The 12,733-nt window shown below is 47.7% G+C and overlaps 4 protein-coding genes across 4 annotated transcripts; 2 read left to right on the top strand and 2 right to left on the bottom strand.

Annotated features, from left to right (window-relative positions):
• Positions 1-632: 632 nt before the first annotated feature.
• I303_107274 (uncharacterized protein) lies at positions 633-2,167 on the bottom strand (the record flags this gene model as incomplete). Its single annotated transcript, XM_018409956.1, has 6 exons — positions 633-782; positions 905-1,129; positions 1,239-1,476; positions 1,565-1,624; positions 1,734-1,971; positions 2,062-2,167. The coding sequence occupies 6 exons, from the start codon at positions 2,165-2,167 to the stop codon at positions 633-635; spliced, it is 1,017 nt and encodes a 338-aa protein (XP_018260959.1).
• Positions 2,168-2,579: 412 nt separating this feature from the next.
• Positions 2,580-4,964, top strand: I303_107273 (uncharacterized protein; the record flags this gene model as incomplete). Its single annotated transcript, XM_018409955.1, has 11 exons — positions 2,580-2,806; positions 2,909-2,993; positions 3,092-3,222; positions 3,290-3,305; positions 3,380-3,497; positions 3,592-3,630; positions 3,697-3,845; positions 3,925-3,992; positions 4,065-4,143; positions 4,213-4,413; positions 4,503-4,964. The coding sequence occupies 11 exons, from the start codon at positions 2,580-2,582 to the stop codon at positions 4,962-4,964; spliced, it is 1,575 nt and encodes a 524-aa protein (XP_018260958.1).
• Positions 4,965-6,303: 1,339 nt separating this feature from the next.
• On the top strand, positions 6,304-8,254 carry I303_107272 (uncharacterized protein; the record flags this gene model as incomplete). The annotated part of the gene is made up of 10 exons (XM_018409954.1): positions 6,304-6,413; positions 6,508-6,716; positions 6,845-6,968; positions 7,050-7,122; positions 7,204-7,349; positions 7,411-7,446; positions 7,517-7,579; positions 7,647-7,749; positions 7,825-7,875; positions 7,961-8,254. The coding sequence occupies 10 exons, from the start codon at positions 6,304-6,306 to the stop codon at positions 8,252-8,254; spliced, it is 1,209 nt and encodes a 402-aa protein (XP_018260957.1).
• A 2,115-nt stretch (positions 8,255-10,369) lies between these two features.
• Positions 10,370-12,594, bottom strand: I303_107271 (uncharacterized protein; the record flags this gene model as incomplete). Its single annotated transcript, XM_018409953.1, has 7 exons — positions 10,370-10,667; positions 10,729-10,795; positions 10,854-11,254; positions 11,319-11,528; positions 11,581-11,870; positions 11,924-12,040; positions 12,100-12,594. The coding sequence occupies 7 exons, from the start codon at positions 12,592-12,594 to the stop codon at positions 10,370-10,372; spliced, it is 1,878 nt and encodes a 625-aa protein (XP_018260956.1).
• Between the last annotated feature and the right edge of the window lie 139 nt (positions 12,595-12,733).

The raw sequence follows: 12,733 nt of genomic DNA, 5'->3' as shown, positions 1-12,733 counted from the left end.
CCTGGCCCTTCCAAAAGTGCGTCGCGTCACTACGAGTAATTAGAGTAAAGAGAAAAGACCACGCGTGGGTTGGATTGTGGGTCGCACAAATAAGTAAAGTCATATATCAGCTGTCACGAATGCACGAAATTTCTGAACCTTGGAAGCGAAAATACGAAAGCCCCTTCTATCTAGTCTTCCTCTTCTTCTTTCCTTCTTGTAATCTTCTCGTCGCTTATCGATACGGCTCAAGTACACGACTGTAGGCATCTCATTGTGAGTAGACCTTGCTCCTTCTCATCAATTTGCGTCTCCAATCTCTCCTTCTGCTTTGGTCACAGTATGACAAAGATGAACAAATTATCTTCAACCCACCGAGTACACTCTGTAAGAGTTACGACGAGGCATACAAAATAATACACACTGAAAATTCTGAACATCATACTGTGGCCGACACATCCATACATTCATTCATTCTTTCATACCAATCGTCCTCTTCCTCTTTCGATGCAAGATGGGCTATGCTGACTATGGACTGAATCAATAGCTACTCCAATTCACTTTGTTCCCTTCTAGCATCGTACACACAGCTCATACTACATATTCAGAGTACAATGCAAAATGCTCAATGTATAATTTACGATTGAAAGAGTTCATGACGCTACCACTGCCTTCGTGACACCCGGACTAATCTTCTCGATCTCATCAATCATCTCCTTATAAAACGCTTTACTAGCTCTCACGCCTTGTCCAGAGGATAACCAACTACTCTCCGAATAAGACGGTCCGCACTCTGCCCAGTACTACGAAACCATGCCGACCAACACACATACGTCAGCGACATAATCTTTGACTGCCCGTTTGTCTCTTTACTCTATCTGCTGACCTCTGGGCGAAGGACATCGTTTAAAGGATTAACACTCACATCGTAACTCTGCTCCGCACTCGCTACAGCACTCGTAAGATTCCTCGCTCCCTTCTCTGCACTTCTAGCGTTCAGAAGCATGAACGGCGCACCGAAGATCACAAAGCCTATCGACATCTTGAAATCCCTGCCCAGGTTCGTGATCGCTAAACCCGGGGAGACGGTGATGATTGATGTATCGACGAGTGTCTCGATCAATTGTCGAGTGAACATATGTAAAAGAAGCTAAACCATCATTTCAATCTCAGTCCGTCAGCTCAGTACATTTCCACTGACATCACAATTGCACTACAGACCATTCAACAACCAGACAAAACTGATGAAGTCTACTCACCTTTGATCTTCCGTATATCTGTTTATTGTCGAACCCTTCTTCTCTGTTGAATATCTCGACGATCGATTGTTCCCTTTCTACAGCGTCGACGATAGGCTGGTTGTTGCATGTCGCGTGCAATCCCGATCCAAGGAAAATTATCTTGGGCTTAGACTTGATCAAAGGGGATGACGTCTGTTTGAGGAAAGGTAGAAGCGTGTAAGACAGTAATACTGGAGCCAAGACATTCGTCTGGAATCTACCACAAATGCAAAATTTCGAACACACAGAATCAGCGCAACACCTACAAGTTTGTCACAAGATACCTTAGACTTTGAGTAACTCACGTCTTTTCGTACCCGTCTTTAGTGATCTCAGCAGGCTTAGCCTCATTTCCAGGATTGATCCTAATCCGTTCAAATCGGTTAACAATCAATTCAGCTCGTCTTTCACTCATCTCATAATGCACAATGGGAGTAAGCTCAACCCATGAGCGGAGTCCGGTTTCCGACTTACCCAGCATTATTGATCAATATATCAATCGTCTCAATCCCCCTTTCCCTCAATCGTGAGGGCAATGATTTGATACTCTCCATTTCATTCAGATCGAGCGAAATGACCTCGCCTTTGAGGTCTGTATGGAGAGATTGGAGTTCCGCCAGGACCCGTTCAGAGGCTTCGATGGATCGTACTGCAAGGATCAATAACGCAGGGGAAGCCGTACAGAAGTGTTTGACGGATTCCAGGCCGATACCTTATTCCAACCGCATGAGATGAACATTTCGGGAAACAGCAAATGAGTATTTGAACGCATTGATCTTTTCAAGAGTGGAATGGGACCTACCTGAATTAGCACCCGTGATGAGAACTACCTTGCCCTTCAGATACTCTCCCTTGGGCGGAGGAGGTAGTCGAGTCCATTGTCGACCGATGAATGTCCAGAGAGTCATAATACGATCTGACTTGACTTGATCTCGAATGAATGGTTTTGTAACGTTTCGCTTCTGTATGGTCAACTTCGTGGTTCCATGCGACGCATGGCAAAGAAATAGTCTGATCAGGTGTCCAGGTGTATTGAGTCTTATATAGCCTCGCCTGCTGTACTGTAAGTCTTCAAGTGCACAGGATCAGTATCTACTCTACACCTTGTCCGAAGGCCGAGGTGTGATGGCGATCCTTTATCTCACGGCCGCCATGAGATTAACCTGATCGGGAATTCCAGGCACGCTCGTTCGGCATAACTTGACGCACCTTTGAACGTCCGATAACTAGCTAGCACATTGATCGCATCCATATTCATCCCTTGTCATAATACAATACAACACATCGTCTCGTTCCCATATCCACGCTCAGTCCCCCAAGATGCCTGTGATCCGAGGATCAATGTCGCTCGTCATTGTCAGCCATCACGCTTCGCGGCGGACATTTACCACCTCAGCACTGAGCGCGAATACGGAAAAGCTACCGCGCGTACCGTTATGGTTAAATGGTCAAGCTGTAACCTCTTGCTCTGGCGGCTCAGTGATACATAGACACCCGAGGACGGGAGAATATATCTGCGAGGTGGTTGTTGCAGGTGAAGACGAGACGTAAGCTCGTACTGCCAATATTCACGCCATGTCAATCCGTATCTCTCTGGATCGCGTTCCCCTCCTTGTCTGAAAACGTCCGCTGAAGTCTGGTTGATATAGGCGACGGGCCATACAAGGATCGAAGAAGGCCTTTGAGGATTGGAGGGACGTAAATGGCTGGGAGAGGAAAGGGATATTACAGAATGTGCGTACAACATAGTCTTGTCCCACCCAACATCTGCCAGAAGTTTTGAAGTTGAGAAAGACGCTCAAGCGATAGACCATCGCGCTTGTGCGACATAGGTCGGCCGATTGATGACAGATCGTAAAGATACATTCACAGAAGCTCTGCGAGCCGATGCGCCGTTCGCGGATATAGTCATAGGTGGAGATCAGATGTCGGCGGCGCACCTGCTAGAAGGAGCAGCGAATACGTGAGTCGGATTTCGTCCCTATTATACCCGTATTCTTGCTGATTTGTGCGATTTACCTGCGTACAAGAGCGATATCAGTCGAGGTGAGCTTGGCTAGTCTTATTTCGATCCGACCAACCAACAGAAAGCCTCACTGAAAGCTAGTACAACTGAGTAGGGCGCTATACCCCAGACGAAAGACGATAGCTTCTCGATGGTGCTTCGCCAGCCATACGGTCCGGTGCTTAGTATACCAGCTTTCAATTATCCCCTGACGTTAGCTATGAGAAGTATAGGTGAGCTTCTTCGCCTTCTCAACGAAAACCTCCATCTGTCAGACTCAGGTGTCATGTCGTTAGTTCTTGAAGCTGAGAATTACCACGCAACTAGCATATCCCCTCGCTTGTGGTAATACTGTCATACTTCGAGGTGAGCCATTAAGATTGCCTTTCTCCGAGGGTGTGGCTGACGTGCCGGCAATGGCTCCGATCTCAGCTTCACGGCTTCTACCTCAGTTCTTCGGTCTTCTCGCGCCGCTCTTCGAAGATGCAGGTCTGCCCAAGGGTGCCTTGCAGACGTTGCATTTCGCAGAAAAAGACGCCCCTGATAGAGTGGAGCAGATCATAGCCCATCGAGATGTCAAGGTACTTCATCTCACCTTTGACCATGAACAGGGAGCTGGATCTGGATCGCTTGACTACGGCTGATGTTGGATGACTTTAGATGATCAATTTCACCGGCTCGGTCCGGCTGGGCAAGATCTTAGCTGCCAAATGCGGAGAGCATCTGAAGTGAGCAACTGCAAACAATTGATCTTGCACGAGTCTCGTCCGAGCGTCGAATTGACGGTCAATGCTACACAGACCCTCCGTGATGGAATTAGGTGGAAAATCAATAGCTATCGTTCTGCCTGATGCAGATCTCAAGCTTGCCGCGAACAACGTAAGTCGCCAGTCTGACTCTCATTCAATGATCATATGGCGGCTGAGATGGGGAATATCTCATTTGCAGATCTTGTTTGGGGCATTTTTCAATTCTGGTCAAGTGTGTATGTCGACCGAGCAGGTCCTCGTGCATTCGGATATCGCGGCAGACTTCGAGCAGGTATTGAAGCAGACTGCTGAAGAGGCCCGGTGGGATGAAGGGATGGAAATGGTACGAGCCGGGTCTGGGGACGGAGCAAGAAGCATGTACGATGATGCGGTGAGAGGGGTGAGTGATGGCATCTGCACTCCTCCAGTGGTCAATCTCGATCGGAAATATCCGAGGGCAATGCAGGCTGATCAGCGGGAAATGATCAGGGCGCCAAAATACTATACGCAGCATCCGCTACCAACGCCTCTTCTACTTCCGGAACAACACCATCAAGTGCTTTCCCACCTACCATCCTTACTTCCCTTACATCAGAAACACACTTATATCGCGAAGAATCCTTTGCCCCTCTTCTCTCTTTGCACACATTCGGATCTACAAGCGATATATTGGAATATGCGAACTCCCATACCACGGGATTATCGTCTTCGATATTCTCGCGAGATTTCAAGGAATCATTAGAATTAGCTAAGAAGCTGGAGAGTGGAGCGGTGCATATCAACGGTATGACGATTCATGATCAGCATAATTTACCGCATGGCGGATGGAAAGAGAGTGGCTGGGGAAGGTTTAATGGCATAGGAGTGATAGAGAGCTTTACGCAGACCAAGAATGTTAGATTTGCGAAAGAGGCGATGTTGCCACTTGGAGCGATCTACAAGGGGCTATAATCGAACCAAGCAAATCAAGCAAATTTGCTCAACCTGGACAACCTGTGGAAGATGAAGGAAGATGTTGGACACTCTTCGTTGCCAGATCGTCGTCGATTAGATCGGAAAAGGGATCAAGCCATGATCGATCGAAAATAGAATTTCCAAGGCGGCCGAGGCAATCGGAAGGAACGGGACACAGTGCCATATGTATAAGGTATACGCCTCAACTCGTACTACATGTGCATCGGAACAGCGTCGACAAAGTGATTGATTGATTGATCGCAGAGAGAAGTTACCTTGACGACCGTCAAACGGCGTTTCCGAGAAATTTCGGGTGGCTTACGAGAAAAGAAAGACAAAGAGCGGGTCCGAGCGATGTCCTCGTTTTTCAACATATCTAACGTCTGTACGGTCTCTGCTCTGCGACCAGTTGAGAAACCGGTATTCTGAAATCGGAGAATTGCGATCTCACACACACACAGACACACTACTTCACTCTCTTTCATTTCCAAACGCACGGGCCTCATGGAACCTTCGGATATTCGTCCAGTGATTAGCCGTGTTCCTGAATGTCACTTCACTCGCTCGTCCGGGTCGAACTAAGTACCGCATATCCATTCCATTCGATGCTGCACTTTTGCTGCCCCGATGCGTCAGTGTGGACTCGAAGTTCGTGTAACCATGAAAGGTAGCTGTCGTTATCGTTATCATTGCAGGCCTTTCGCCGAAGTGGTCAACCGCCTCGTGGAAAGTTTTCCCGCTTTGATCCTCATTGTTCCTCCACATACACACATGCCACAAGGCAACATCAAACCCTCCAGAATGAGGACACCCCTCAGCGTTGATCGGCGATACCAAAATCCGGTTCCTCGCGGATCAACCCAACAAAACACATGGAGACACTGTGAGCGGCGAACCGGATTAGGACATACCCATCTCCAATACATGTAATTTACGAGGAACGGCAGAGGAGGGAGGACCAAAGTTGCTTTTAAGTTTCGGAAACATCAATCGTCAATCATGTTGTCCTGTCTCGTTCTCACGATTGAAGTCGCGATTCGGCCCTTTTTTTTCCTTCTGCGAAGACCTGGATTGCTCGATGATAAGTCACCGTGGCTGTGTGCTTGCTGTGTACTGTTCAAACGTATATATAGCTTATCACCCGTTCGGTAGTGTCATCTTCCTGTCAAAACTTTTCACTGGCAACCAACAAACATCCTGATTGTGTGAAAACCAAAGTGCTTCGTTCGATTGGACCATTTTCGATAATCGTGAAACCTAAGGGACACTTGACGGCCTTCGATTTCAGAGTGGAAAAGCTGGAAAGCATATTTCGATTCACAGCGCACACAGCAGGATGTCAGCCGCGTCAATGACTCCGGAACAACTCGAAGCAGCCTTGGAAGAAGCTGCGAAGGCTTCGATAGATCTACACCATAACTTGAATCTGGGCACTTTCTTCGTTGCGTGAGTTAAGCATGAAGTCTTATCTGATCCCTGATATGAAGAACAATTGTATATTGGATATTTCGACTGATCAACCTTTGGTATCAACTTGCAGGTCGGCATGCGATACCCTGTTATGCGGGGTGATGATCGTCCAACTCATCAATTACTGGACATGGTCGAAGAACGACCGGATATTCAACAAGGCCATCGTTGGCTTGACAAGTACTTCGAGCCTCGTAGCTACTATCTTCATCATTGTATTGATGTTCAGATTGTTCGTCTATGAGTTCGGTACTTACACGCCCTTTGCCACTTTGAATCGTAAGTCATCTTCCCCACAAATACTACGTCCCGCGATCTCGCGACCCTGTTCTGCAAAGCTGCGATCAGCACCGCGTTACAAGTTAACACTTGCTGATTCGCATCGCTGATCCTGGGTAATATACTAGTCTTGACGTATATGAGCATAATCGATATCGTCCCGTCGGTCGCTACCCAGGTGTTCTTCACTGAGAGAGCGTACAAGCTTTGCGGTCGTTCTTGGATACTGCTAGGCGCCATATGTAGCTGCTTGTGAGTCGGTTCTCGCCACCGTCAAGTCTCGACCGGTCAGACGAGGTCGCTGACCTTGTTTGTGTATGTGTGACGTTGTAGAGCACTCTCGGTATGCGGAGCAGTCGGATTTCCGCCTGCAAGAGCTGCTGTTATTTTGACGACTGGAGAGGGTGTAAGTTTGATCTCCCAATGCTCGAAGCTTTTCCGTCATTCTGATGATCGCTGCTGATCACTAAGACGTGATGTCGACTAGGCTATGCGCGCGAAAGTGTTCATGTACTGTTGGCTTTGCGGCTCGTTGGGTGCCCATCTTTTGATCACCACCTCGATCATGTGGAGTCTGATCAAGAGTAAGATAGGCTGGAAAGAGACGGATGATACCATTTCCAGATTGATCAAGTGAATGGCGATTTAGTGCACCCAACGATGTTCCACTATGACCGAGCTAATAATTCTTCAGAGTCATGATTGAAACGCAACTTCCGCCCACCCTTGTGTAAGTCAAGCATAACAAGGCTCAGCCGATACCGAATCAAGCTGATCTGATCGATGAACTCGCCATTTAGCGTTATCTTCTTCTTCATTGTGACCACTGGGGCGAAGGATACGTATCTTGACATCTTCCCTCTGTGAGTGACAAGGCGACTGGTTGTTATGCTAGCGGCGAAATGCTGATGCTGGACCGCGATGTGGCAGATGGGTTCAATCCAAATTCTATACATGTGGTCTGCTGGCGTCTCTGAACAGTCGGTACAGCTTACGCAAGACCCTGAAGAACGAGTCTTCATCGCATGGCAGAGTAAGCCCACATCTTATATCTTTTCTCCAGAGATGATCGGGTCTCAGATTGACTTCAGCTGACTCGTTTTGGCAGACTCATAAAAGTGGACCTATTATTCACGTCTTGACCGAAACCTACGTAGCAGTCAGTCCATCATGCTTCTTTATTTCTGTAATGCCCTAGAAATATCTTGTGATGAGTATCACTAACCCCGGGTCCGTGATCATAGAACGACGCCCCAACTCAGTCCGTATCCAGTCCCACCAAGTTCGCATCGACATACGCGCACAAGCAACATCGAGTCATACCTAAAGATCCTCTTGATCTGGATATGGACGACGACTCGATCGAAATGGACGATAAGACACCTCAATCCGGTAATGGAACAAGCAATCAAAACTCATCAACGGGTTCCAACAATGTGTTTAGTGATCAGGACAATGAGCACAATCATACGCTGGATTATATGGATAATACCAGTCGGACGGGATTGACTGATAATGTAGCGTTTCATGGGAAATGATTGCGTCCGCGGATAGTGCTGTATGCGAACTAATGTTGGTAGAGGTTAGTTTTTCGGCCGTATGGATTCTCAGATACATATTCGAGGTTCATGACCATGCATAGCCATTTTTTTATCGTAGACACTGCTTTGCACTCACCTTTCACAGCTTTTTGCCCAGCTTATGCTTGGCGCAGTCGAGCCGGATGCCGAAAGGAAAGTGCCTCGAAGCCGAGCGAAAGGGGTGACGTCATCTGATCGACGGGCATTCAACCATTCGCATAGAAACAAACATAAATAAACGCTCGTGTCCGAAAATACCTTGTCCCACTTTACTTCGAGCATTTCCAACTTCCAGCATACTTCACTCATCGTTTGAACGATCCAACAACAGCTCAGACGAACAAGACTGACTACCTCCCTCGGACGATAGACAATATGGCTAGGCCACCTTCTTGTGAGTCATGGCCATCTTCGCGCGTGACGATCCGACGCATCTTCTCCTTCCCTTTCCCCTCGGGCTGCGCTGCTCCGCCCCCTCTTCGAGCCAGCATTAGTAAGGGGTATCTCTGCTGACATGATTTAATGGCTTGATAGCTACAAGCGACGTATTCCTCTACTTCCTGGCTATATTCATACCGCCCGCTTCGGTGTAAGTAATCCTCCCCCATCCTTCAAGTCTGTTCGCCGATCCCCCCTTGCAGCCCTTCCTTGTGCCTCTTTGCCGTATCGAGGAGACGGGTTCGGACTGACTTCATCTTCTGTTCTAGCTTTATCAAGAGAGGCTGTTCTGCAGATATAATAATCAATATCCTTTTATGGGTGTTAGGATGGATTCCCGGTAAGTCGTGAAAGTCATTCCCACAAAAATCGGTCAACTTGGGAGCAGCGACGCCGGATACGTTTGGGATATTGAACCTTCGCCAATGACACAAAAAGAGTGGCGCATTGCCCCGCATCCCTGCATCCATCTACATTATTACTATCTGAACCGGAAGTGAGACTGGAACTATTACTGATTCGCCTTGCCTTTGTTCCCTCTAATTAGGTGTTCTGCACGCCTGGTGGATTATCAGTAAATACGAAAGGCCCGCGGGATACTACTAGCAGCCCTCTGGTAGACACTCAGGAAGGGCACAGATCAGTAATTGGCGCTGTGTAGATATATAGACTGTGATCAATTTCGAGGAGGAGGAAGCTATGTGATCTAAGTCTGGATTGCCAAACATTAGCATTTGTTGTACGGCTATTGTACATCATCACCACCATAAGATGGCATCATTTCTACTTATGTTTCCCGATCAACCGAAACGATGGTTGCGCCACGAGTATACATCACTGTGCTCAAGCAGAAATCTGTAATCGGCCGCATGAGCCGGATGCAAGCGGCCCACAATACTCAGATTGGATCTATCTATCACTGTGCGACATATGAGTCTGGCATCGATTAGACCTGGTAACATGTATGCATCTCATACATTGGTACCATATGATATGAGTGGCATTTATCCTACAGATCACGAGAGACGAGACGACACTGAAGTGAAAATTAAAATAAGAGTAAACGAAACAAGTCACTCTGCGAAATGAGGACGATGAACAATGATAAACGGAAAGGACGAAAAGCATAAAGTGGAGATGACAGAGCAGGCAGATATTGTAGAGATGCCGACGCTTGAACCTGTATTGTTGCGGGTTGTGTACAGGTGATGTACCGGTTCGATGGAAAGTCAGGCTGAGTTTCGTTTCGTTTCGTGGTGATGTTTGGGTGGTGTGTGATCCGCGGTGTGGTAGTATGCTGGGTTTATTTAGATGGCCAGATGATACGTCGCACGGTATACTTTGTCTTCCATATGCGTTTGCTGACGCCATGTGTTCGAAGTCTTTCGTCTGAACGAAGGTTGTGATGGAAATAAAAAAGGAAAAACAGGTAGATTCTGGTGAATGAATAGAATAGAAGAACGTGAACAGGAAGAAAGGGTTAAAATTCGAATCTAATGAGTAATACATATAGGAGTTGACCAAGTGGTTAGAAAGGCAGAACAAGAAAGATAAAAGTAGGAGTGGAGGGAATAATTTGTCGTTCTCGTCGTTCTCGTCTTCGCTCCATCTCCCATACTGACTGACATTTACAAGCTAAACAAACGCTTCAGGCGGGATGGTCCCCCTGATCTCCTCGAAATTCTTCAGCGCAGCTTCGAAGTTCCAACCATTCTGCTCCAGGCATAATATCGAGAATTGCGAGTTCATACCGGTTTGTTGACTCAGCTGAGCGATAAGCGCATCGTTACCGCTGACAGGAGCCGGGGGTTGGATAGTAACTCCGTGACTCGCTAATGATCTGCCGTATTCGTCGAAAGCGGCGGTTCCAAGGTAAGAGTGGACTGTCATAGTATCTGAGAGAACGATCGCCGGCCATCCTTCGTTGGCAGCCCTGCACAATTGCGTGATGAGCAATCCATTTTTCTTTTGTGTCAAGAGAGAGGATGACTTACGCGGAGCCTTGAGGAGCTGGAGAAAGGATAAAGGTTCGAGAGAAAGATCGGAAAGTCCCAGATGGCACTGAAATTGATTCGACTGTTAGTAATTATCTTGTCAAAATGTACTTTGTCCTACTTACTCTCTTCGAATTCTCCTTCGATCATCAAACACAATTTGGTGTTCTCGCCTTCCCCATCTAAAACCCAAGTATCGAAACACCATTTCGATGGATCCGCCAGAGGATGTTTGGTCTTAGGTACAGCTTTATTCCACCACCGCAGTAATCTTTCAGGGTCGGCGGGATTATGTAGACTGTCCATACGAGCTTTGACAGAAGTCGTTCCTCGGAAAAAGTTCCGACTTGGCAGATTGGTCCAAGCTTCGAAAGGAACAGGTTGAGGCCGGTTCATGCGGGTTCTCTGGATCTCCACTTGATTGGCCGATCGTGATGGTAGTGTATTGGCTGAAATGGAGATAAGGGCGTTGGGTGCATAGCCTGTGATAACGCCGTTTCGGTCTGTGTCGAACAAGGTGAAGAACCTGAAGCATGGGCAGGTCAACGAGACTTTCGCCATCGCAGAGATCCTGCTTGAAAAAGACTCACTTGGCACAAAACTGCATGGCAGGCTCCTTGACACCCTCTTCGCCGAAACCAGTTTGCACGTCACACGGAAAAGTGAATGGTTTGGCTACGAAGGCCGCTTTCTGCGCGTCGGTCAGACGGACTTTAGGTTTTCTATCGATTGGCAACACGATTCGCTCCAATGCCACTCCGTCCAGAATTCGCAATCCGGGGAATCGCCGTAAGATATCGCTATAGTATTCGTGAGTGCCGGATGCATTTGTCTGTAATTGATGAGACCTACTGTTTATATATGTTGGGTCCATCGGATAGCTGAAGCATCTTCTCTCGGAATGGAGAACCATTCAGTTTTATCTCCACCAAACTCTTGAGACTTCCAGCGCCTGCAGTGGCCTTGCCTTTCTTCTCACCCGCTGCTCTAAGGTGATCGAGTTCGCTGATACTTCTGATCGGATTGCCACTCAAGTCCAGGGCTCGGATGTCTGGCAGGGTGAGCGGAAGTTTCGATAGTTGCGACAAGTGGTCAAGGTTATTGTTCGCCAGACTGAGGGTATGTATAGTAATTCCAGCGCCCTGAAATCATGTAAGCACGAGGACGTGTGAGCTGCTGCAAGACACCAAGATACCTTTTGGACCACATCCTCTATAATTCGCCAAAATACTGTTCCTGCATTAGTCGGGGCGTTGGGATGACCGGGTGGTAATATGCCGTTTTCGTTCAGCCACGGGTCATTTGGCAAATTCTGAACACAGCGAGTCAGCAAGAGGACAGAAGAATCTCCTGCTTGAAGGTGTGACTAACCGACATATCCATAACACCGTCCGCTATCACTCTCTTCCTGATCCATTCTTTCATCTCTTCGCCGTGGAGTTTCTTGGTAAGTTCGGATTTGGAATGTTCTCTTTCTGCTTTACCACTCATGGTCTGTAACTGTCTGATGACAGGCGGTGTTCCGGCTGGATTCCTACCGTTGACTGGGTTTCGCGTGGATCTTCCGCCTCTATTGTTGTTATTGTTATTGTTGTTATTGTTGTTGTTCCCTGGACCGGTCGGACCCATGCGGTTGGCCAAAGAACTCGGCTTCTGGTATGGTTTGTTGTTGGCATTGTTTGAAGGCCCATGCCTTCCAGTCTGTCGATGTCGAAAGTGGAATTGCGTATGGTTGAAACGGAGCGGGGATGGTATATCCGGGACGTATGGCAGATCGATAACGATATTGGGTGGTCGACGTAGAGTGCGATTGTGGGGCATAGATTGGTTAGTTGAGGGAGAGGAGTGATCCGAAAATGTGAGCATGTCACCTGTTGCGAACTGAAAAGCGGGAAAGGCTCGAGGACGCATCGCTAGCTGGAGGGATCCTGCTCTTCACAGCAGAATCGGTAGGAGCCTTGGTTGAAAACACATTGTGGTGAAGAACTGGGAATCCCTATTGTCC

This window comes from Kwoniella dejecticola, chromosome 9 (genome assembly GCF_000512565.2).
Source record: "Kwoniella dejecticola CBS 10117 chromosome 9, complete sequence".
In the NCBI taxonomy this organism is placed as follows: Eukaryota; Fungi; Basidiomycota; class Tremellomycetes; order Tremellales; family Cryptococcaceae; genus Kwoniella; species Kwoniella dejecticola.
The sequence above is the reverse complement of the archived record's forward strand: the minus strand, read 5'-3'. Positions and strand labels throughout refer to the sequence as shown.